This window comes from Pan paniscus, chromosome 10, assembly GCF_029289425.2.
Source record: "Pan paniscus chromosome 10, NHGRI_mPanPan1-v2.0_pri, whole genome shotgun sequence".
NCBI classification, from domain to species: domain Eukaryota; kingdom Metazoa; phylum Chordata; class Mammalia; order Primates; family Hominidae; genus Pan; species Pan paniscus.
In genome coordinates, this window is record NC_073259.2 from 49,939,892 (window position 1) to 49,967,443 (window position 27,552).

The following is a 27,552-nucleotide window of genomic DNA, read 5'->3' on the forward strand; positions in this document are numbered from 1 at the left end:
CAAAAGTAGCTACGGAGAAAGGACAGACTAAGCGGCCATCTCCTTAACAGAAACAATGGAAACCAGAAGAGAGTGAAATGATGTCTTTGAAATGTATATTCAATATGTTTAATGTAAAAAAGAATTTCAAGTTAGAATACTGTAGTCAGCAAAATATTCTTCAAGATTAGAATTCCCAGATACAGACTACCTTGGAATGACTATAGACTATAAGATTAAAGTAAGACATTTTCAAGGAAACAATACCTGGGAATTTGTAACTAACAGACCTGTACTTTAAGGAATAATAAAGAACTTACTTCAAGCAGAAGGAATGATGGAAAATGATCCCAGAGACAAGTTAATGGATGAAGAAAAGAATTAAAATAAAAGAAAGCAAACTGGAAGAAGGGAAAATAAGTGAATGTAAGACTTTAATAAGTTAAGGATACATTTTTAAAAATTCTTATATTAAAGCAGAGTTTATAACTTTTATACTGATAGGGGAGTATAAATGCAAGTGTGGAAAAACACTGATCCAATCAAAAACATCAAAAAAGGTAAAAATTAAAATACAAATTTAGATGATAGATTTAAATCCAAGTATATCAGTGTTTACATTAAATGCACATGGGCCAAATGTCCCAGTCCAAAAAAAAAAAAAAAGATTTTCAGATTGTTTCTAAAAATCTAACTGTGCATTTAACAGGAAACATTTAAAACATAAATATCCTAAATGATTGAAAGTAAAAGAGTAGGCAAAATGATACCCATGACAACAAAAGAAAAAGGGTGTTTCTATATTAATATCAGACAAAACAGACTTTAAAGTCAAAAAAATATATCTAGAGAGAGTACGAAGAGAATCACTTCAAAATGACAAAAAATGATGGCTTACAAATTCTATGCACCACTTAAGATGTCCTCAAAATACTAAGAAAAATTATTAGCATAATAAGAAAAAATGGACTCCATTACTATTTGAGGGTTTTAATACACTTACATGTAGCTCTCAGTAACTAAAAGAAGTAGACACATAAAAATGGTAAAAATATAGATGAATTGAACACAGTTAATAAACATAACCTAATGGATACATAGAAAACATGTACTCCCAAAATACAGAATACACATTTTTAAACATATCAGGAGATTTTCAAAAGGTGGTGATATATAAAGAGGTATAAAGTATGTCTTGACAAATTTCAAAATGTTGAAATTACACACAGTATATAATCTAACACAATTTAATTATGCCAGAAATAAATAATAGATAAGTAAACAATGCTGATATGTAACTAAAGTAATACTTAGATCCTGAAATGCATATATGAAAAAGAAAGTATGCCTGTGAAGTAATTATTTCAGTATTCACTTCAAGGTATAATGAAAAGAAACAGCAAAAAAAATGTAGGAAATAAGGAGAATTAAAAAAGAGCAGAAATTAAGAAAATAAAGAAACATGCAATAAAATGAATCAACAAAGACCAAGATTAGTTTATTTAAATGAATAATTAATTTGAAAAACTATAGAAAATAATAATGAAGAAAAGAAGCACACATAACCAATATTAGGAATGAATGATAAAAAAGCCATCACTAAAAATCCTGCAGACTCTAAAGACACTAAGAGAAAATTAAGAACAACTTCATGCAATAAATTTGAAAATGTAGAAAAAACTGGACAAATGCTGAAAAAGGTATAATTCATCAAAACAAACTGAAGACAGAAATAGAATATGACTATATATCATCCTCTAACAACTAAAGAAAATGAATAATTAATAAAGAAAATTTCTCATAGAAAAAGCTCTTGTCCCAAATGCCTTCATTGAGTTATACCAAATATTCAAGAAATCAATAACTATTTTTATACAAACCCTTCCTGAGAAGGAAAAGAGTATACAATCCCCAACTGATTTTATGATGCCAGCATAATCAGGATAGAGACACAAGGATAGTGCAAGAAAAGAAAAATAGAGGCCAATATCATATATGAACCTAGAGGCAAAAACTCTTAAGAAATATTGGCAATTGAATCTAGCAATATATGGAGAGTAAGATACAAGATTACTAAATTCTGTTTATACCAGATTATGTAGGTTATTTTAATATTAGGAAATTAACATACAAGAATGTTCATAAATGCACTGTTAATAATCACAAAAACTTGAAAGCATACTACATGCTCTTCAAAATGAGAATGAATAACTTGCATATATTCACCTAATAGAATTTTATTCAGCAGTCAAAATCAATGAATTATAGACAAAGACACTAATGTGATAAAATTTGGCAATATAATATCACGTGGAAAAGAAAATGCCACTATGATGCCTTTTCATAAAGATAAATAAAAATGAAAGATACAATAAAATATTTTTAAAGGAAAATAAATGTTTCGGATGATTTTTGCTTTGGTAGGCAGGGAATGAAGGTAAATGTCAATTATTGTCAGTGATGTAGCTATTGTTTTGCATGTTAGTGCCATACATATTTAACATATTATTGGAAATAGTTAACCAAATAATTAAATGTGACCATGAATGAACTAGAGAAGAAACAGCTTCCTGAATCAAGAATTATGATTAATCTAATTCTGTCTACTTGAGTTTCAAAAAAAAATTAAGAAAAAGTAAACAAGAAAATAAATAAATGTGATTTACTATATTAACTGAAATATATATGATCATATGATTATTTCCACAGATGCAGAAAATCATTGTATGAAGTTCAACATCCATACATAATAAAATTCTAAGCAAACTAGAAATGGAGACAACATTAAGCTGATAAAGGTAAACTATGAACTCTCTGCAAACATCATACTTAATAAGGACTTTATTGAAATAAGTAACAACTCAACTCTTCTCATTTCAAGTGTTGTTTGGGTGGTTTTAACCACCACAATAAGGCAAGACAGAGAGAGAAAAGATAAAAGAACTGAAAACAGTGAAAACAAAGCTGTCATTCACAAGAGATATGATATTAATAAGATCAAAAATAAACTGCATATAAATCATTAAAATTAGTATAATAATTTAATAAGCTTGCTGGCTACAAAATCAATATATGAAATTTGAGTGGATTCTTATGTACAAAAGTAAGAAAGAAAACTATTAAAAAAGACTATAACTCACAATAGTATTTAAAAATACCAAGTGCTAGTAATATTTCAAACACGTCTATTGAGAACATATCATTTACTGAGAAACAGTAAAGAAGACACAAATAAAGGAATATGTAATTGAGAACATGATATTGTTTACTGAGAAACATTAAAGACACAAATAAAGGAATATGTATCAATATTCAGAGATTGGAAGGTTCATAATTCTTAAAATGTGAATTCTTCACAAATTGATCTATAGTCTCAATAAAATTGTAGTCGAAATTCCAATTTTATTGTGGAAATTGACATGCTGATTCATAAAGTTAAATGGAAAAATTCTTAAAGTTAAAAATAAAGAACCAAAGAATTATGAAGATACTCTTGAAGAAGCAGAGCAAAGTGGCAGGAACTACTTCAACATATATCAATAATAAATGTGCAGTAATTAAGAGAATGTGATATTGGTACTGAGTAACTAGGCCAATTAAAAAATGGACCCACAAATAAATGTACATTATATGGCAAAGGTAGCACTGCAGACCAGTGGAAAAAAAATAAACTTTTCCATAAATGGTTGTGGGACAATGGTTTATCTATATAAGAAAAAATAAAAGTTTACTTCTGCTGCAACCACTTAACACCAGTTGGATTGTAGACTTAAAAAGCAAAGCAGTAAGCTTGGAAAATAATACAAAGAATATCTTAATAACTTTAGAACCTTTTTGTTCTTAATAAAACACTAAAAGTTACTAAAGTTTAAAAAGTTGACTATATTATAATTAAGAAATCATGATCAAAAAATAAAAATAAAGAATAGCAAATGTTTATTTACATAATACTTCCTAGGTTTCAGGCACTCTTTTTACTGCTTTATATAGGTTAATCAACAACCATGTGAGGTAGGACTACTATTATTCTCATTTTTACAGAAGAGGCATGGAGAAGTTTAATGACTTACCAAAGTTCAAATTGTTAAGGGAGATACAGCCATTATTTGAATCAGACAATTTTGCATCAAAGTTTATGCTTTAACCCATAAGAAGAGTAAAAAGACCAGGTACCAAATGAGCAACATATACAACTGACAAGGAATTAGCATGCAGAAAATATTTAAAAACTCTTCTATTATGAAAATACATATAAACCAACGGAAACATGGGCAAGAAACTTGAACAGGCACTTCAGAAACAAAGATTTTTAATGGTCAATACAATAATCAGGGGAATACAAATTGAAGCCATAATGAGATGTTACTGAACAACCACCGGATTGGCTAAAATGTAAGTCTATAAACATTAGGTGAAGGAAACGGGTAGAACAAAGATAACTTTCATACACTAATTGTGGGGGTGTAAAGTGATATTCCAGAAAGCTGTAGAGATTATCTAGTGAAGGTGAAAATATGTATCTCTCCTTTACTCCTGAATATACATATTCTAGAGTTATGGGGATACCCATCATCCAAGAGACATGTATGCAAGAATGATCCTGAAGACATTATTTCTAATAGCTAAAAATGGGAAATAGCTAAAATGCCCATCGAGAGGAGAATGGATTTTTTTAAAGGCTATGTTCATACAATGTAATACAATGCAATAATGAAAACGAAACTAGAGATACATTCTAAAACATGTATACACATTACAAACATTATGAGTGAAAGAAGGAAAACATAGAGTGTGGTTATTTCAAAAAGAGGAAGAATTGAACTGTATTGCTTGGGAATGCATGTGCAATTGGTGAAATGATAAAGAAAAGCAAGGAAATGATCACCACAAAGCCTGGATAAGTCCTTGGAGTGGAAGAAAGGGGATAAGAAGAATGTAATATAAAAGAGAATTGGAGGAATCTGGAATGTTGATGACATTTTATTTCTTGGCAGTAGAGGATACACAGGGGTTCACTTTGTAATTACTCATTATATAGTACATTGTGTTTAAATCTTTTTCTGTATGTGTGTTTTATTTCACAATTTTTAAAAAAATGCATTGTAAGTGCTTCAGGGAGGAGGGATAAAATATTCAAAGAACCAAAGGCAAATGACAATGTTCAGCCATCTAGGAATTAAAGAAATGTATTATCTCTAGAGCAAAGAATGTCAAAGAGAATTGTAGGTGGAAAGTGACAAGGAATGAAGCTAAAGGCCCAAGAAAAAAGACGCATAATATCAGCTTTGAGATTCTATTAAAATGTTTGGAAGTTATAAGAGCACAGGGGAGCCAATCGATGATTGTAAATAGGGAAGTACCAAAATAAAATTTGTGTTTAAGACATTTTGATCTGTCTTTTAGTGAAGAACAGAAGAGCCTTTACTAAGAGGAAGAAAGGATGTAGGCAGGATGATAAGTAAGTTGGCTGTTGATGTTCTTCAGGAGAAAGAGGGTGAGAATCTGAACAAGGAAATGGCAGGGAGGATAGCAAATAGCTGATTCCACAGTAATGAAAAGAAAGAAAGGAAGAATTTTAAGGACCTGATTGGATGTAGAGGTGAAGAATGGAAAACAAAGTTAAATGAATGACATTGCCATTTCAGAGAGAGAGAGGTGGAGGGGAAGAGGGAAAAGCAGAATTGAGAGGAAAATAGAGTTCCCTTTTGGGTACTCATTTTCAAACCAAGCTAATTTGATCACCATTCAAAAGCAGGAAATAGAAAATATCGAGGGGTCAGCCCCTCTACTGACTGACCACATAATATTCAGCAAGTCACGAACCACTCTAAGCCTGTTTCCTTATGTATAAAACTGGGAAAACAGTATTATTTCACAAAGTTCATGCTCTGATTAAACGAGTCAGTAAAAAAAATACCATACTGAGGTCATAATAGGGGCTTGACTCAGGAATCTGAATCTGAAATGAAGATAATAGGTTGCTTTTACATAACGTGTGAGAAAACACACCATTAGCATATACATCAGAAATGTGACTGCAGAGCTCTCAAAACTGAACAAGAGGATTTTTAAAATGCAAAGTTAGTTTGGTTTATGTTATTTTTATAAGCAAATGTTCCCACTGATTTGTGTGCTTAATGAAGTTCTGTATTAAAATTATTGGAATAAAGAGAAACATTTTTCCCCAAAGCCCATGCATGTAATCTATAACAAATTTTCTTCCAATGTAGTTAAAGCTAACACTTGTTAAATGCTACAGATTAATTATGGCTCCCAAAGGATATCTTAAACAGGGGAATTGGCGGAAATACAAGCATATCTATTGTCTCTATCAGCTTTACAAAGCAAGGAGGCAAATGAGAGGGAAAGTCTTCCAGGGATTAGAAGAAGTCAAAAGATGGTTTCTAGAAAGGTGAGAAATGGGGCAAAGAGAATCTAGAAGTGAATTGTTCCAAAATCCCTGGGCAATGCACATAAGCCGTGCTGTGTGTCTTTTCCTGTAGCATGGTACATTTACCTGGACCCCATGAGCACATGTTCCCCTCTGGCAGCTACTGTGGAACTGTGATCACATCTCAACCAATGGGAGGTCATAGTGGGGTGACTCTAAGGTAAAAATGGTCTTAACTAAGCTAGGACACTTCATTAATATCTCTAACATGATGTTTAATAGGCATCTCAATCTAACATGTAACATTTCATTGCTGGGACCAGAAACCTTGAAGCTCAAACATTTCTCCCCATTTCATTCTCTGATAATCAACTAATTTGGCATCATAACTTGGGTGGCTAGCAGGCATCTGTCCAAAGAGAAATCTTGATCCTCTTCTCCCAACCTGCTCCTCCACCAGTTTTTCCATCTCTAAATGGCACTATTACTAGATGCTCAAGGCCACAAGTTAAGTCATCTTTGGAAATAGCCTCTTTCCATTTCTCCTCATGTCTATTTTCCCTGTAAGACATGTTCCAAATCTATGTACATCTCTCCACCTGTACCACTGCCACTTTCGTCCAAGCCAACATCCCTGTCTTGCCCAGATCCCTGTTTATTGTACTGCCTTCCTATAATCCATTCTCCATACAGCAACTAGAGCAATCATTTTATAAAGTTGCCTAAAATTTCACAATGGCTTTCTGCTACACCCTGTGTGTGGCCCACAGGCTCTACACCACATCTTGCCCACTACTTCTTGGACTGACCATATCTCAAATGACCCTCCACCTTTTTCACTTCCTATAGGATATGCTGGCCTTTCTTTCTATTCTTGGAACATGCCAAGCATATCCCCACCCAGAGCCTTTGCATTAACTATATACTGCACTTGGGATGCTTTGTCCTAGACCTTCACATGGCTCATTCCTTCCAGTCATTCAGTTCTCTGATCAGGTATCCATGGGAATTTTCCTGGCTCATAATTTGAAGTGGTCTCTTCAGATCACCACATTGCTTTATCTTCTTTATGACATATGCCATTATGGGATTTATTGATTGACTGGTGATCTTTTATTTATTTAGGTTTGTATAACTCCACCAGAATGTAAACTGCAGGTCCTGACAGAAGGTACTTTATCTGTTTTTTCCACATATGTTCGATACCTAAAATAGTCACTGACACCTAACAGGTAAAAACTATTTGTCAAATTTATAATTAGGCCCCTCACATACAAAATGTCAGCAAAGTTTTCTTTCCAAAACATTTCTAGAATCTATCTACTTTTTTTCATGTCCTCTGTTTCCTTTATAGTTCAAGTCACCATGATCTCTCTCGGGGTGACTGCAATGCCCTCTTTCCTAATTGGTCTTCTTGCTTCCCTCAGCAGCCAGAACAATCTTTAAAAATGTAATTGAAATCATATTGTGCTTCTATTTAAAACTGTCCATCACTTCCTATCTCTCTTAGAACAAAATTTTTTCACCTGAGATGATCTAACCTCTGACTGCTGCCAACTCTCCCCTATCACTCCCTCCCTCCCAAACCCACCCTACCCTTAACCTCCAGGTTTTGTGTCTCTCTCTAAGTCATCTTGTCAATTAAACTTTCTGGATCTCACGTTCTTCAGCTATAAAAATAGTAGTTCTGGAAAGGCATAAGAGGCTCCACAAACATTTAGTAGACACATGCTGTGTGGCAGAATCTATCCTGGGCCTTGGGAACAGAAATCTAAACAGGCTTAGTCACTGCCCTTGAGGAGATCAACATGTGAAATAAACAACTACAGTGCCATGAATGCTGTACGACAGGGACTTGAAATCACATGGTGCTGAGTCTATTGGAGGAGCCTGGGAAGGCTTCACAGAAGCAGAGACAATGCTCAAAAAGGACCTTTCTACATTGTAAAGCACTATGAAAATGCGACATATATAAAATAAAATTATTGTTCAAATATAGAAGTATGAGATTTCTTTTCAGTAAAGTTTGTTCTGCCTTACCACACGATTAGGCAGAAAGAGCTGTCTAGCCAACCCCAAAACCCATTTTGTTCCAACTTGCAAGTAAAATCAAATAATCCATTTTCTTGCTTTTGTAAGTGTAATAGACTACATATGACAGAATCTTTTTTGAGACAGGGTCTCTCTGTCACCTAGGCTGGAGTGCAGTGGCATGATTTCAGCCTCAACCTCCAAGGCTCAAGTGATCCCCTCACCTCAGCCTCCCAAGTAGTTGGGACTACAGGTACATGCCACCATGCCCGGCTAATTTCTGTAGAGATGGGGTTTTGCCATGTTGTCCAGGCTGGTCTCAAACTCCTGAGCGCAAGCAATCTGCCTGCCTTGGACTCCCAAAGCAGGGTGAATCTTTTCTTTCGTGACTGCAAATAATAAAGTTCCCAGGATCATGTTTTTGCAAATCAAGTTACTGCTATGACCCTGTAATGCAAATAGTGAATATGTGGGAATTAAAGCATAACAAGTCCAATCCTAAGCCATGTCTTGAGCCAAAGGCATGCAGGTCCTAGAAATTGACTTTGTGAAAATCCATGAAATGAAGTTGTGCTTGTATTTCTTGACTCCTTATTTTAAAAAAAAATTTGTTGCTTTGGTGATTGGGATTAATTGGGCCAATTTTTATTGTATTTATATTACACATGTATATGAGCCTGCTAGGGCTGCTCTAACAAAGTACCACAGACTAGATGCCTAAACAACAGATCTTTATTTTCTCTCCATTCCAGGGGCTAGAAGCCTCAAATCAAGGTGTTGGCAGGGTTGGCTTCTTCTGAGGCCTCTCTCCCTGGCTTATAGATGGCTGTCTTTGCCCTGTGTCTTCACATAATCTACACTCTGTGTGTGTCTGTATCCTAATTTCACCTTCTTATACAGACACCAGTCATATCAGACTAGGGCCCACTCTAATGGCTTCATTTTACCTTATCACCTCTTTGAAGTCCCAACCTCCAAATACAGTTACATTCTGAGGCATTAGGACTTCAACATGTGAATTTGGGGGATATAAATTCAGCCCATAACAACATGTATATTATATGTGTACACACACACACACACACACACATATTTATATTTATATTTATAGTTTATTGGGATATAAATGAGGTAAACTCTCCCTACTTCAGGATAGATGAGAAGCTATGATACTGAACCCAGAGGTCTAATGGTTATTATACCTTATTTAAAAGAAATAATTAATTCTATCACCATGCTATTTCAAGGGCATTTCTGGTGACCTTTATCTCTGCCCCAGTGATCCCATTCTTATCCAGAGAGATGACTTCTCAGTCAATAACCACTTACATGGAAAAGATGGCCATGAGACCTGAACAGATTGTGAAACAGGTGCAAGAAGAAAAATTTCTAAATAAATAGTGGTAGCAATTCTGCCTGGTTCTCTAAGAAATCATGGTGGTTCCCCCAAAGGGGGAAAATGCTTTCCTCAGGAGCTGTATTAATTTTTGCTATTTATTTTATTAAACAGTTAGAGCGCCATGTAAATGTAGAGTCTATAAGCTGCATGATGGGGCGAAATGAACATGTGTATGGGTGTTTAAAACTGTTTTTGCGATGTTAGTCAGATAAATTGAGTTTCTTCCTCATACAACAGTGATTGTAACATCTATCTCACAGGGCTGTTACAAGTTAAGTGTGAGTATATATTTAAGGCACCAGTCTTAGTAGAGAGTCTCAGAGATGTTAGTACCCTTCCTTCTCCAAACCCAGTCCAGTAACTTTAATCCACTGTGGACACAAATTTGTTAAATAATACTTCTATAGTGCAGAAAATCATGGACAGCTTAACTGGAATCTGCTACAGCGAGGACGGATTTATAAGAAGCAATGATGCTAAGTGTCCAATTCATTAACCTCAGAGACCTGCAGTTGGCATTACCATATTTTACATTAAAAAATATACTGTGGTAAAGTCACTGATTAAGATGTTTATATACTAAAATTGTTTAATGGGAAAAATGATAAAAGTATCTTCATATAATTTAGGTGTGAAATTAGAATTCAGATTATATGATTCTATATGTAATCATCTTATGCTAAAAGGAAAAAAATCCGTTCATTTATTCATAGAGAAAAAAACATACTAAATTGCCTTTGATAGTTTCAACCTTGGCAACATGCTGTTCTTTTAATTCCAGAAACTGTATCACTGCACTATTTTTGCAATGCAACTGGGGTAATTCAGAAGTATGCCAAGTACATTTTAATGTAGTTTCATGGCAGTTTCTTGGCTCATCATTTCCTCTCTGTGATACTCAAATTTCATTTCATTAAGCACTATGTTACTTCATGGTATATTACAAGAGAATCCCAGCCAACTATATTTTAGAAGTGTGAGGGGAAACCTAAAAGTTGTATGTTCTTTCTCAACTGAATAAAGTATACTAAGTATTTTTCTTTGACATATAGTCTTTGTTCCTTTCTTTACCCCAAATTGCCACTCTAACATGAAGACACATAAAAATACTGTATCAAGAAAATGCAGCATTCAGTGATTCTCATCAAGACTGCAAGTATGAATAAATCATGCCTATCTGCAGGCACTGAGCTCAGCATTCTCATTCCTTATGGAAGGGGAAAAGGGCAGATGCTGCATAGAAGCCTGGAGTTACTGTGGTCTCTCTACCCCAGGCTTTCCAGACGGCTTCGGGGAGGTTGGGAAGAGAGCTGAGGAAGACTGAAATGAATGGGCTTGGGGAGAGCAAAATTATGGTGATTTTTTAAAATTACCAGTTTACCATACAATGACACCTGCACTCACTGATATATTATAGCAAAATCTCATTGCCTCTGGGGTAGTTTATTTACTAAAAGGGTATTCAAAAGCAAAACCTGCTTTACAGATCAAGCGATTGGGGGACCACACTTACATGGCGATAGAGCTTCAGAGACAAAAAATAAGCTCCCAGTGACTTTCACATCCTGCTTCACATGCTTTCTAATACTTGGCATTTTGCCAAAGGTAATTTCCTTTTATATTAACATGAAGGAGGAGGAGGAGGAGGAAGAGAAGGAGGAGAAGGAGGAGAAGGAGAAGAAGAAGACAAAGAAAGCAAAGAAAAACTAAAAAAAAAAAAAAAATCATTACTCATCCCTGGTTCCCCTTTGTGCTAGAGTTGGCACAGATGAAGGATGTAGAGAAGAGTCATCAATGAATCTGCAGATTAAGTATAGATGGGACAAAAAGGTCTAATTTAAAGAACTTGTATATTTTGGGTTCTTGGGCAGATTAACAAATAAAATCTCTAACGCCTAATATTGATACAAAGATGTATAGATAAAAGATGGTCTTGCATGGGCTAATACTAAAACTGTAGTGAATCAAGGCTTATAATCAATCCAATATATGTTTGTATGTGCATGCTTGGGTGTGTGCATATATGAGATTGTGCATGTGTGTGTGTGTGTGTGTGTGTAAGAGAATCAAGGCAGAGACAGGTAAACATGGAATGAGAATGAAGTTAAAGGTCTTTTCTTCATATTAGAAGGGAAGCTATAAGGGCTAGGACATGGTGGGGAAGAATGTTTACCAAAAAAGGAGAGTACAGTAAAAGCCCACACAGAGTTAATAAAATATGGAAGCACAGTAGATTGACAGCCAGGATGATGGATCACATCCCAGAAATTCTTTATCTTCTGGAAGGGCCAAGCCAATTGGCAGAACGAGGCAAACGATTATACTTTTCAGAAGCTTCTCTTGGCAGCTTTGGTATTTTTGCTTATCATTGACCTGAATTTCTGTTTTTTGCATTGGTTTGCTTTAGGACCTCACAAGTCAGCCTGTATAAGCTCTGGTTGGCTGAGTTAGTTAACTGAGGTGAAACTCCAATCTGAATAGCAGGAAACAGGACCCTAAAACTTGGAAAAACTCATAGTTTATATAGAAGAGGGTGCTTTGGTTTAAAATGTGAGCAGCCTATTCTTAGGAGCAAAGGAAGTGCCAATTTGGAGAAAAGCAGAATACTCTTAATAGCCTTTGTTTTGAAACCATGTGTACAAAATAAGTAAATTTCTACTTTGGGGGTAAGAAAGAGACTCCATCAAATAGTCATACAAACTGAGGGATCTAGTTCCAAATGATGATCTAGGTAGAAGCCACCATGAAGGGAGAAGGTCTGGTATGGGGGTTGAGTAAGGTCTGGGGGGTTGAGTAAGGTCTGGTATGGGGGAAAGGCTCAAGTCATCTACAGAAACACTGGGATGATAATGCTGAAAAAGGAGAACTTCATGTAAAGAAATTCATATGGAATGGCCCAAGAACTGAGGACTGAAAAGAAAGTTTAAAAAAAAAAATCTTTCCCTTCTATGCATCTATGTGTTCACACACTGGGGCATTTTGCAGGGTGGAGGGTAGGAAGAGGGAGAGATCAGAAAAAATAACTAATGGATACTAGGCTTAATACCTAGGTGACTGAAATAATCTGTACAACAAACCCCCATGACACAAATTTACCTATGTAACAAACCTGCACTTGTACCCCTGAACTTAAAATAAAAGTTAAAAGAAGAAGACTAGCACTAAAAAAAAAAAAAGGAAAAGTTTTTGAATTCTTGGTTTATGACTTTTTATCAAGGTTCACACTTACTATTAAATAGTTTCAACACCTTCCTGGATCTATAACCACCAAAACATGTGATTTAGAGAATGTAGCATTCTGGAAAGATTATATTGCTAGAAAGCCTAGTTTGTGGCATTATAGCACTACTTGCTATAGAGATGTAATGGGGATTCTGTTTTGGAACTATTAAGCCAATACATTATTCCTTGGTAGTTCCTAATTTCTAACATCTCAGAGCTACTATATCAAGAGGCCTGACTGACCTGACCACAGAGGTGGAGAGAATAGGCAGGATGGACACAATGTAAAAGAAACTCCTGCCCATGAAAATGGAGGAAATCTTCCCTTCCACCTAGAGGCAGCAAAAGAGGGATAGAAGAGTGAGAAAGCCAGACAGCAAGGATCTTATTCCCCTATACCACCAGCATCTACTTTAAGGAGGGAGTGGTGATATGTAGAAGTGACAAGATTCACATGAAGGCACTCAAGGTGCATCAGGGCTTCTCTGACTGTAGCCCAAGGGAGATGGCAGGTCTTTCCTATAAAAGAATGATTATCACAGTCTAGGGCATTTGTAAATGGATATAGGTAGGCACAGGAGACTGAGAAAGCTCCGGATGCCCTCCTTTTCTCTCTGCCAATGCCACAAAGTCCTGCAGATGACCCAGAAGTTCCTGCATTCACTAAGAGGATGCAAAGGTGATGAGAAGACTGTAAAGGCCTGGACTCAAAGACCCTTTAGGTCCCAGCAGTCCAAGACTAAGTCCCTGGACTGTGGGAACCTGAAGGGAGGGGTAGGTGAGTGGAATTCATGACCAGAGACACAAGGCTAGGAATTAAAAGATCAAACAGGAAGCTGGACTTCAACCATCACTGTCCATGAGTAAGGCTAAATGAACAGTTGAGACCATCAAAGATACACAGACTTCCCCTCCTCCATCATTATAAAGTAAGGTAAAGAAGTCAAGAAGATGGAGTGAAAGAGGGAGATCGGCCAGGCACGGTGGCTCACACCTGTAATCCCAACACTTTGGGAGGCTAAGGCGGGCGGATTACCTGAGGTCAGGAGTTCAAGACCAGCCTGGCCAACATGGTGAAATCCCGTCTCTACTAAAAATACAAAAATTAGCTGGGCGTGGTGGCACATGCCTGTAATCGCAGCTACTCGGGAGGCTGAGGTAGGAGAATTGCTTGAGCCTGGGAGATGGAGGTTGCAGTGAGCCGAGATCATGCCACTGTACTCCAGCCTGGTTGACAGAGTGAGACTCTGTCTCAAAAAAAAAAGAAAGAGGGAGATCTAAAAAACTAAACATTTATTCAAAATAGACTTAACCAAATAAGACTGAGTTCTCTGAAAGATACCATTTAGACAAAAGTTTCACAGATATCATTAATTACTAATTTAAAATTTTGTGATGAACCCCTATATCCCACATTATAGAAGCTAGGTGGATGCTCATGAGGAAGACATGATCAACTATAGATCACAAATTTATTCTAACTTTTTGCACATTTGATTTATCCCTATACTGAATGATATCAGTAAAGAAATAGTCCATAGTTAGAAGCTTATGCTAGGGCAAACACACTGGCTATAAGAGAGTGGTTGCTACAGCCTTGAGGTTTATGCATAAGTAGGCAACAACAAAATCTGCTATAAACAACTGAACATTAATGAATAATTTGGGAGAAGGCCCCTTAGATGGCCTTCTCTTTTATCTTTCTATTCTAACTAGGATACAGTATTTTAAAAATTGGGCCCAAATAGATATAAAATATTTATAATGGTACAGCATTTTTATGGTACAGATGTATAACCTACATTCTATCAACATGACTTATCACTGATAACTTTAAGTTTCATCACAAGGTCAAGGTAATGTTTGTCAGATTTCTCTACTGTAAAGCTACTTTCCGCCACTTTCCACAGTCTATTCTTTGGAAGCAAGTCACAAAGTTCAGTTCATACTCAAGGGGTGGGGAGTTAAGCTTCACCATCTTGAGGACAGGAATATCTACATAAATTATGTAAATTCTTCTGTACAGGAGATTTGTCTCTTCTTTCCAATTTACTTATTTATTTAATCATTTTTATCTAAGTATGAACTCATGAGTACTTGATAGTTTGGGTTATAATCTAATACTATGTAATTCATTTTGTTGACCAAATTTCTCTAGCTTTGGCCATTGAGACTTCTTTTGGGTTGACTCTTGCATCCCTTTGAAATGCTCCATCATTCTGTTTTTTGAACACTTCCTTACTTTCTGGCATGACACGATGCTGCAGGATCATCTATATTCTCTACCCCAGATTTAGAATCAGTCATTTCTCCAAAGAGCCCTGGTTCCTTTTATTGGAGAATGATGTCAGAAACCAAGATCTTGGTAGTGGGTGTGCTTATTACCACTGAGGTATTATTCTATCTAAGCTCTCTCAGCAGATAGAGTGAGCTATATACAAACATAGCTAAAATTATCCCTGTAACTATCCATCTTTCTATGTTAGAATGAGCTATATACAAACATAGCTAAAATTATCCTTGTAACTATCCATCTTTCTATGTATTAAGCTAAACATGAATTCATACTGATGTCTCTGTCTCTAATCCAGTACCACATTATTGATTATAGTTTGTCCCCAACCCCTTGCTTCTCTGTTAACTTCAGTCTTTGACAGTGAGAAATCTGGATTCTGTCATCTACCATTCATTTACTCATCAATCAATTCTAGCAAACATGTAAAGCAAGCTCAGAGTTGTTAACTGGTAACCCCATGAGAAATAACTCTACCAACTAGAATACAGTTGTGCATGTCTAGTTGCCTTCATATTAATTCTTAAAATTCCCAGTCAACACACTGTTTTCTAAAGATACCTACATTAGTATCTTTTTTTCTCCACCTCCCATGTCATTAAATATCTTTCCAAAGATAGTGGAAAGATAGTGACTAGATTGTGTTCTATGGAATGAGCATGCTAAAACTAATTTAACATTTTCTTAGGATGTTGAGTTGTTTTAATCATTATACTGAAGACTTCATGTTTGTCTGAACACATAGATGACCTTAGACAAGGAAATAGACTACCCAGAATTATATTATTTTAGAATGCAAAGAACTTTAGATACCAACTGTTCTTGCAACCAATGCTGGAATGTTATCTCCCTAGTAGATGCTTTTGGCAGGAACAATGAACTCATTATTTTCCAAGGAGTACAGTTATTATTTGAGTAGCTATAATGTGTAGTATCTTATTACTTCTAGTGTCCCCAATAAAATGCTGGGCTTTTGTTGTGCTTAATATAGCCAACATTTAGGACATCAACTATAATATTTAATTTCAACCTTGCAAATATGTTTTAAAGAGATTAAGCCCTTGAAAACCCTGAAGATAAACAAAATAAAAATAACTGCAATTGCCTTTTTATATGTGAAATTAAGTGAAGTTTCTGGTAATACATCATGTTTTACTGGCAAATTAAACTATATACTGTACATCTTTTTCTTGCTTAACCTCCATAATTGAGAGAAAATGATATACAATTATATCAAGTTAAACTACACAGAATGTTCTGATTGTTACTACTGACTTAAAAGAGTTGTTATCTCAATATATCTAATCGTCAGCAAATTCTTTTAGTTTCAATTTTATTGACTCTTTCATACAAACAACAACAACAACAAAGAATATAGGGAGGTAATGTGAAATAGTCAAAAGTCTGCTAGACCAGGAATCAGTAGTCCTGGGTGCTCACTGCCACAGAAACATTAATTTTGTGCTTAGACAAGTAACTTATTTTTGTTTCAATTTCTTTGTCAATAATAAAAGGGTAATAGAACATAAGCAGATAAACTCCAAGGGTTTCCTGGATATTTTGTCTTCCTTTACATAACCCAAATTCATTTGCAAGGAGAAAGAAAGGGTTATAGTAAATACATTTGTTGAAAATATGATTAATCATTTTTAAATATGTTAAATATCTTAAAATCTTAGAATAACTGTAGCCATACAGTGCAGAACTGTGCAAGCTCTGCCCACACTAGATTCCCAGGTTCACTAGCTATGCAACTTAAACAGCAGATTTTTGTCTTTAAAATACAGCTAATAATGATAATTACCATGAAGACTGGCAGTGCGGATTAAAGGAAACAACGAATGTGAAAAGCCCAGTACCAGGAATACAGGAAGCACTGAATGATAGTTGCTCTAGAATAGAATTATAAGGAGATTATAAGGAGACTTCACTACAGAGGTAATGACTGATAGGTAATATGTCTCATATGTCTGATAGGTTAAATGTCTTTCTATGTCTGGGTGCAACAATTTGGACTTGTTTCCCTTTTCTTGCCTAATTGCTCTAAGACTTCTAGTACTATGTTGAAAAGAAGTGGGGGAGAGTGAGCAACCTTGGCATGTTCAGAGGAGAAGCTTTCAGGTTTTACCACTGAGTATGATGTTAGCTGTGGGCTTTTCATGTATGACCTTTATCGTGTTGAGGGTACATTCCTTCTATACCAAGTTTGTAGAGTTTTTATCATGAAAAGATGTTGACTTTTGTCAAATGCTTTTTCTGTACTATTGGGATAACTGTGGTTTTTATTCATTCTGTTACTCTAATGTGGTATAATTACATTGATTGATTTACATATGTTGAATCACCCTTATATCACAGAGATAAATCCCACTTGGTCATGGTGCATGATCTTTTTAATGTGCTGTTGAATTTGGTTTGCTAGTATTTTTTTTTTTTTTTTTTTTGACGGAGCCTTACTCTGTCGCCCAGGCTGGAGTGAAGTGGTGCAATCTCGGCTCACTGCAACCTCTGCCTCCCAGGTTCAAGCAATTCTCCTGCCTCAGCCTCCTGAGTAGATGGGATTACAGGCATGTGCCACCACGTCCAGCCAATTTTTGTATTTTTAGTAGAGATGGGGTTTCACCATGTTGGTCAGTCTAGTCTCGAACTCCTGAACTCAAGAGATCTGCCCACCTCGTCCTCCCAAAGTGCTGGGATTACAGGCATGAGCCACTGCACCCCAGCCTGGTTTGCTAGTATTTTTAAACAATTGTTGCATCTCTGTTCATCAGGGTGTATGTTTCTTGTTCCATATTACATTCCCAGAAGGACTAACACAATTGAAAGATATCAATATGAACAAACATATAAATAAGGTAAGCACGTATTTTTCTCTGACTTAATAGCAAAGCTTTGTCCAGCTTACACATAGAGATATTGGTTCCTCTTTGGTTTCTGGAATACGAGTCACTCATATGCCCAGGCATTATAATCAGGTTTTATTTAACTTTTGTGAGAACTAATTCAGAGATTGACTCATCTGACCTGTGACACCTGCCTATAGATTCTACCTCTAGTTTGTCAGAAAACTTCCTTGGTGCAAAAACAAACATCAAAGCATTTCAACCGTCAATATATTTAATGCATTTATCCCTTATTCTAAAGAAAGAAGGCACACACAAAGGGAGCTCTGGACAGCAGGGGAAATGAAGAAAAAAGATATTTTGAAAACAAGAGCTGGCACTATGTAACCAGCACTGCTGAGGGGAATTCACGCTGGATCTGGGCAATGGTAGCAGCCTAATCCCAGAAAGAGACTGCTCATCAATGGGGACTGTCACAGGTCTCAACTTGTCTCAGATGAACCCTCCCCTGCACTCTCCACATCCCTTAGTTTTGAACCATGGCTCATAAAACAAATAATAATTCACTTTCACTTAATAATGGTAAATGAGTTGCTCTGTAGAGGACATCAAACTACTAGTTACTAATACTATTACCAAAACTCTTCTGCCTGACATTTCCCCTGATTCTTAGGTCTTTTTATTACCTTATTGTATTTTTATGATTATTATGTTACTCTCCATACCATATTTAATGTATATTAAGATAATAATCATTTGTTGATTAACTCTTCTCTGGTCAGAGGTAAACAACTAAGTTCCTTTTGTTAAACTTTAATAACTATGATATTCAAAGCAGGAAAAATATCAGCTGCTACATTTGCTTCCCAGTTAAGAATTAAGATAATTACGATTAAGAGATACCCCATCCACACCATTACACTGGTAGAGAAAGTACTTTAAAAAATATACAACATTGCACATCCAAAAGAGAAAACATAAAATTTAATCCTATGGATTTCCATAGGATTTTATGTTCCAGGATGGAACAGAGTACACAACTGCTGTACACAGATACACACAGCAACACACTATGAACATTTTGCTTTCCAACTTCTCCTGGAGCTTCCAAGTCATCACAGACCACAGTTTTTACCAACTGCTTTGCCACTATAATACTCAAATACTATAACACTTGCCACTATAATACTCAGTAATACTCAGATTACCATCTTTCCAGTTTCCAGCATCAATTTCCTTGCCATTTGCTGCCCATCCCTTAATACACAAATTTCAGCTTTCCGTTATGGCAGCACCCCATTTCTAGGGATGACTTTTTGTAAACATCAGAATGGGTTATTTTATGCTACAGTATCAAACAGTCCTTAAATCTCAGTGGATTATTTCTCACTCAAACTACAAGTCTGCAGTGTTATCAAGGATGCTTGTTTTATCCTGGTCATTCAGGGAATCCAAATGACAAGGGCTCCAGCTAGACACAGGCTTCCACAATTGCAACTGAAAAGAGAGCTCCTTTTGGCTGAGAGTGGTGGCTCATGCCTGTAATCCCAGAACTTTGTGAGGCCAAGGCAGGCAGATCGCGAGGTCAGGGGTTCAAGACCAGCCTGACCAACATGGTGAAACTCCCTCTCTTCTAAAAATACAAAAATTAGCCGGGTGTGGTGGTGCATGCCTGTAATTCCAGCTACTCAGGAGGCTGAGGCAGGAGAATCTCTTGCACCCAGGAGGCACAAGTTGCAGTGAGCCAAGATTGTGCCACTGTACTCCAGCCTGGGTGACAGAGCAAGACTCCGTCTCAAAAAAAAAAAAAAAAGAAAGAAAGAAAGAAAGGAGCTCCTTTCAGTGCATCTCATTGAATATTAAATATTTCCACCTAGATATGGCACATGCCAATTTTATTTACATTTGCCTTGATCAAGGCAAGTCATGTAATCAGAGAGGGGAGAAAGGTGAAATCCTCTTACGTGTCTGGAAGGTGAAGACCTGGAGTATTTGTGAAGCCCTAATGACCACTAGATCTCCCAATCCCTTCTTCCACCAATTCCTCTACTAATCATAGAAGTCTATTTTGTCTTTTTTTTTTTTTTTAAAGCTAAGCCTTTGGGAAATATCATCCTAAAATTCTTCCCTTCAAAAGCATACAAATTGTTTCTCTAGAGAGTACACAAATCAGGGGGATAGAAGCTAACATGAATATCATATTACTTGTTCTTTATGTAGCTGTTCTTTTACTTCAGACACAAGTCAGTGAAAATGGTTGTTGGTAGCGCCTCTGAAAAATAGAAGAGCATAAGGCATTCATATAGCATTTAGATTCTTAGATCTTTACTCTTTTTCATTATCAAAAGGACTAGGAAAAGGGCTTTGGAAGAGATCTATACATATTCCTCCCTTTCCGCCTTTCAAATATTGCCACTATTTAGGCTCCCTTGCAATATGAAAGCCCAGGTGCTACAGCAGCCTCATCTTTGCACAACTGCAGAAAGAAATAGGAACCATTTTCTTCAACGTAGAGACACCTATCACTGAAAATTAAGGAAGAACTCAGTTTCTGACAGGTGTTTGTGAGTTAAAGCAGCTACAAGTAGGTAAGAGATATGTTTACTAGAACAAAATTACATGTTGTGCTGCTCAAATTGCTGTGCATAGTCACATTGCAAGTTAAGAAAGATTTCCTTTGCAAAATTTTTTCTCCACCATACATTTTTTTTTCACACTAATCTCTCTTTCCTTAACTAAAGCAAAATCAAAAGAAAATACCCATTTTTGAGTGGGTGACATAAAGTATGTAAATACTGTCTTTTATTTAATCTAAAACCTTGCCAATGAGTTTTGTATTTTATCTCCTAGGGCTAAAAGAACAAAACAAAACCAAACCCCAAATGCCCTTTTTACTTGCTAAATCCCTTTTATGCGAAAAGTATGAATAAAAAGGAAGATTTCTTTACTTCCCACATAATTTCTATATTCAACTTTTTCCATCAGCTTTTCCTTTTTTACAACCATGAATACCATTGTCAAGATAATCTAAATGTATAGAAATGGATAAAATGGAAAAAAATTTTAAAGTGGCATTTAAATTGTTCTTCAGTTACTTTATGCAATGATTTGAAATACTACTTTTGAAATATAACAGTGAAAACAATCTCTCTAATATATTGCCTAATTATTAATAATTTTACAGAAAGAATAACTACAAAAAAAGTGTGAATTTTAGTTGCTCTCTATTTAAGAATATTATCTACTTGCCAGTGACTAATTAAATTATCATTTTTACAACATTTAAACTACGTTTTAGAATACCCACTGGGCTATGTTATCACATATGTTAAAAATAAACCCATTTGAGGCCGGGTGTGGTGGCTCACACCTGTAATCCCAGCGCTTTGGGAGCCCAAGGTGGGTGGATCATCTGTGGTCAGGAGTTTGAGACCAGCCTGGCCAACATGGCAAAACCCTGTCTCTACTAAAAATACAAAAACAAAAAACAACAACAAAAAAAACTAGCTGGGCGTGGTGGTGCGTGCCTGTAATCCCAGCTACTCTGGAGGCTGAGGCAGGAGAATCACTAGAACCTGGGAGGCAGAGGCTGCAGTGAGCTGAGACTGTGCCACTGCACTCCAGCCTGGGCTACAGAGTGAGATTCTGTCTAAAAAAAAAAAAATATATTAAAAAAAAATTTGTAAGACATTGGTGATATATAGACCTGAGTGATAATGTTCAAAGAAAAAATCATATTAATGGATTTCTCTCCTCTGAAACAGCAATCATGATTAAGAACAGCTAATGACAACAATCATAGGGGCCTATAGAATACATGGCTTACCCTTGCAAATAGTATACATGTGACCTTGATAACTAGCAGAGAACAGTCATCAATCAGCTACCTTTGAAGATACATGTATTACTCCATTCTCATGCTGCTGTGAAGAAATACCCAAGAACGGGTAATTTATAAAGAAAAGAGGTTTAAATGACCCACCATTCCGCATGGCTGGGAAGGCGTCAGAAAACTTACAATCACAGCTGAAGGGGAAGCAAACACGTCCTTCTTCACATGGCAGCAGGAGAGAGAAGTGCCAAACAAACGTGGAAAAGCCCCTTATAAAACCATCAGATCTCTTGAGAACTCACTATCACGTGAACAGCAAGGGGGTGACCGCCCCCATGATTCAATTACCTCCCACTGGGTCCCTCCCACGACAAGTGGGGATTATGGGAACTACAATTCAAGATGAGATTTGGGTGGGGACATAGAGTGAGACCGTATCAGTACACTAATAAGAAACATGTGTAAACATAGTAAATAAATATTGTTTTAAGAGAGACCATCTATAAACACATTTGATATTAGTTTACCTCCTTTCAAATTCTGACTTTTAAAACCCATGTAGGGAATTTTGTAGGGAAGAGGGCTCCCAACAACTGTATGTTCTTCTTTAGCACCCTACCTAAACAAGAATGAACATTAATCATTTGGAAATTTGCACACTGATGTATCTTTTGTTCTCCTAGAGGCAGTCCTAGTGTAATAATTACAAACTAGGGCTCTGGAGTCAGAGAACTATGCCTATAACAATAGCACCTATCTTATGGGATTGTCATGATTAAATAAATAAAGATATAGGATGTAAAGTCTTTGGCCTGCTGCCTCAAGCAAAACATACTATCAATAAATATTTCTTATAATCATTAAATTAAATATTATTCAGAAAAGCTATATGGGAAGTTTACAAATAGGAAAAAAGATGGAGGTTAAATAGTACCATAGGCCACATGTGACCCATGAAGATGAGGTGTGAATACACATCTAAAAAATCATATTCATTTTCATAACAGTATTGAAAATCCACTTTTGTTTACCTGCTAAGAATTGAGTTCAAAATGTCCTATATCTCCAGCAACATTTAATGATAGTACTAAAGCACAAAAGATAACATAGAGTGTATATTTTCCTCAAGTACTTAGTTACTATGATTTTTGAAGCTTTTGCATTAAAAAAAAAATCAACCGCCAGAATTAAATCCAAGAATAAACAGATTCTTTTCTCTTTTGTTTCAAAAGGCAGGTATACAGGAAAATATACACCAGAGCCAGCTATAATCAATTACAGTAGTCCCCCTTATCTGGTGGGCATACATTCCAAGACCCCCAGTGGATACTTGAAGTCCTGGATAGTATTAAACCCTATATATCCTATGCACAAACATTTTTCCTTCTTTACAATTGCAGGGACAGAAGATCCATTCTTACCATATTTCTCAGCATACGATATGTTAACCTCAGTGTATGATCTTTTTTCTTTCCTTATTAAGTAGAGAACTTTCACCTTTTCACTTAAAGGAAGCCATATCACTTCTCTTTGGCTTAACCCAAATTGCCAGCATCAATACTCTTGTGCTTTGGGGCCATCATTAACTAAAATAAGGATCACTTGGACACAGCACTGCAATACCTTAACAATAGATCTGATAAGTGAGATAGCTACTAAGTAACTAAAGGGCAGGTAGCATCGACAGCATGGATAGACGCTAGACAAAGAGACGATTGATCTCCCGGGAGGGTATGAGGCTTCATCACACTACTCAGAACAGCACACAATTTAAAATGTATGTATGGTTTATTTCTGGAACATTCCATTTAATATTTTCAGACTGCAGTCGACCAAGGGTAACTGAAACCAGGGAAAGCAAAACCATAGATAAGGGGGAAATACTGTAGAACATTTATAAGTGTTAGTTTACATAACTTTTCTTGGGATTATATAATTATTCAACTGTATATTATATCACACAGAATCATTGTGCTTGGGGAGTGTCCCACAGCCACGTGAAAGTGCCCTTCTTGCTGCCTCTCCATTCCTATCTTTTCTGTTTGAACTTGTTCACATACACATAAATAATGGTGACTTCACAAAAAACAAAGTTCCATAAGACATGGATTGTTTTTTAATTGCAAAGATTGGGCTGGAGAGCTAAATGAAACTACATAAAGAAGAAATGCCAATGTAGAAGATGTGATTTGTAAAGAGGTTCCTTTTCTTTATCACTTCTCAGAGCAAAATCATATCCTGTCAAATATACTAGGCAATTTAGTATTTATAGGAGACATTTTCATCTATCAGATTTTACTGATGAAAATTACAGCTTGTTTTTGCTGAGTCAAGAACTTACCTCTGGTCAAATCTTAGTTCTATCACTATATTAGCAAAACTTCTGTTTTATAAATGTGAATATACACAATATGTAAGAAGAAATTAATTCATAAAATAATTAGGATAATGGTTTTAATGGAGCATAGTAGCTACCAAAAATGTCCCTCTAGATAGAATTCTATAATTGTAAGGAAAATTACATCCAACTAAAGTCCTTCAGTGAATGAGGCAAGGCAGAAATAAATAAGTGAAACAATTTCCTACCAGAATAAAGTGATCCTAACATTTCCTTTCTTCCAGAAAGCTCTTGCTGATTTTCCCCAGTCAGGATAGGGTTTGTCCTGAAGCATCATATCAGTGACCTGAAGCAATGAAAGGAACTTATTCAGCACTTTCAGAAATCTTAAAATCAGATTTAACTATAAGCCTATAATTTACATTCTATTGAGAACAGAATAAGTACACGTTTTAACATTATAACATATGCAGAAACAAAAATTAGGATATACTTCATTCAATTAAAAACTTTAATAGTTTCGTCGACTGTACATACAGAATAAGTACATTTAAAGTCATTCAACATGTCAGATATTAAGAATTTTTTAAATATTAAGATTACCGGATATAAGACGGTACCATAGAAACAAAGCATATGTAACAAATAAAATACTATATTCTTTTAAAGTTTGTCTAAATCCAAAACTCAAGCATTCCCTGATGTCTAGATTTTTAGCGATATCATTAATCAAAATATTATCTTCTCTTTTCCTCTTCCTTACTTCTTCCAGCTATATGTGTGGTAAAGTACTCGTACCCAGTTCTACAGCATATTTATTCTAATTAGCTAGCATTCTCTCACCCACAATTCTGTGCCTTCATCTAAAAATGTTCTTCCTCTTTTCCTCACCTGCACAGATTCTGCCCATCTTCCGAGGCGTAAGTCATATTACTATTGTGATGTCTTCACTGTTCTCTCCCACTTATAGAAAACTTGTGGTTCTTGACCCATCCTTCTCATGTCATGTATCACCTTCTACCTTCTCTTTTACTTACTTACATGCTTTTTTCTCTCTTCACTAGGCTTTGAAATCCTTGCCGGTGAAGATCTTTCTACCCCTTCTAAGAATGTCAAAGGGATTTTTATATACTAGACCAAAATATTTGTTCAAGAAGAAATGATAAAATAAATTAAGATATAAATGCCTGTTTTTAAAGATCCATTAACAAAGTACATTTCTCATCTACCACATCACATATTAATGGTTTCAGCAGAAGCCCAAAGTATTATAAATAGTTAATCTATTAGAAAGGTATTTTAAAAATCCAATGAGGATGGAGAATAAATTTCCTTTAAAAAAGTGTTACATAAATGTGTGTGTATGTTATACACATGCACATTTTTCCCATTCCCAGAAAATCTGCCTTCCCTTCAAGAGAAGAGAACACCATTCCATTACTTATGATTTTAATTAATAATGTTCAAATCCAGACAAGACAGATTCAAAATTATGAAAACAGAAACGAAATGAGGTTTACTGCATTGAGTAAGAGAGAATTTTTGTCATCCACTAAAATAAATTTTTCTCTTGTGCTTAAAGCTTTATCATTGCATTTAAGTATAGCTTTCAACAGTGGCCTTGAAATGGGTGAAATTTAATCATTTATGATGAAAGATTGTGATTCAGTGGGGAGTCCTTTTAGATCAGTGACCGCTTCAATAATACCGGACTTCCTGTGGAAGGCACATCAATTCTCAAGCAGGGTCATCCAAAATGGTCTCTGGAAACATTCACCAGCATGTCAATGCTTCACATCCTCACTTAGGTGACACAATCAGAATGGTGGATAAGGATTCCAGTTTTCAGGAAAAATCTGATTTTAATTCTTCATATTATTTCTCAATGTCATTTCTAGGAATAGAGTTCCCAAGATTCTCTTGGTTGATGAAAACCAAAGTTAGTCCATTCCCCTTCACTGAGTAACACTACAGATTTATGTAGGCTCTATCTAACATAGGGCCTACAATAATTTGTGGCTTCATTGTTGAATCAAAAAAGATTCAACAATCATGCATGGTTTTAATATAAACTTTCAGTTCATTTCTCTTTAAACTGTCAATCACTATATAAATGTGAATGCAACTAATATTAAGAATTCAAAAAGGAAAATACTTTTTGCTTATTTTTAAAGAGAAACTAGTTCATCGATGATTTTTTCAACTGTTTATTTTCTTCTTGATCCTTTTAAATTACAGGATTATATTTTCTCACTCAAACTAATGCCCATGGATTGTATTTTCCATCAAAATGATTCATGATACTTATCAAAAGGAGTAAGGGGAAGATGATAGAATAAAAATTAACCATGAATCAAGTGAATTACATTGTTACTGGAAAAAAAGAATAAAGTTGAAAATAGAGAAATTTAAATCTCACATACTCTTAGGTATAAAAAGAGCTTTATATCATAACTTCTCTAGAGGAAGAAATTGCTGTTTTTTCCAAATACAACAATTTCAGCCACTGTTCCTTTATAACCTTCTTTAATAACAGGTCTAGTGTCAAATATTTTAACAAAACCTAAAGGTTACATGAATAAATAGGTAAATAAATATTTCTTGTTGCATCAGACTTTTAAAAGACTTAATTAATTCTCTTAGGCAATATTTATCCTGTTCCAGAAAGAATCAACATGGTAATAAATATTTCCAAGGAACAGAATGATTGCTGGGTGGGTTTTATTCAATTTTCAATGTTTTCTCCAGGGCACTTTCTGGGAAATACTTATTATATTTTCTAGAAGGAGACAATCTGCTGCTGTATGACCAATTACTACAGCTGCATGTTTTGTAAAAATGACATTCAAGGATAAAGCATTTTCTCAGGAAAATGGTTAGATGAAGAAAAAAAAAAAAAAAAACCATTCTTTCTGATGCCAGGCAGCTGATCTTTGCCACCTCCAGCTCGAACTCTTTATTTTAAGTCATATCATCAGATCAATGTCAGGTCACTTGTAGCTAAATTGGCAGAAGCAGACACAGTCATTAAAGGGATGCATTCCATAAAGAAAAATCCAATTATCTCCTGCATTAGAGAAATCAAATTCATTTCTGGTGTTGGTCAAGGACAGTCTTTGTGGGAAAAGACGCCAGAAAGGGAGACTAAAGACAATGCCATGAGGTTTCTGTGTAGCATAAATACACAAAACCTGTGAATACCTCTCTCACAGGCAGGTATTAGA

The 27,552-nt window shown here is 35.5% G+C and overlaps 1 protein-coding gene across 4 annotated transcripts in view; it reads right to left on the bottom strand.

Annotated features, from left to right (window-relative positions):
* The window catches only part of TMEM117 (transmembrane protein 117), a 554,287-nt gene that overhangs the window by 156,213 nt on the left and 370,522 nt on the right, over positions 1-27,552 (bottom strand). For all 4 annotated transcript variants that reach the window (XM_003825747.4, XM_003825748.6, XM_063593086.1 and 1 more), the window contains one exon: positions 24,577-24,674. In XM_003825747.4, the coding sequence (XP_003825795.1) occupies positions 24,577-24,674 (98 nt within the window). The remainder of the gene's footprint in view (positions 1-24,576; positions 24,675-27,552) is intronic.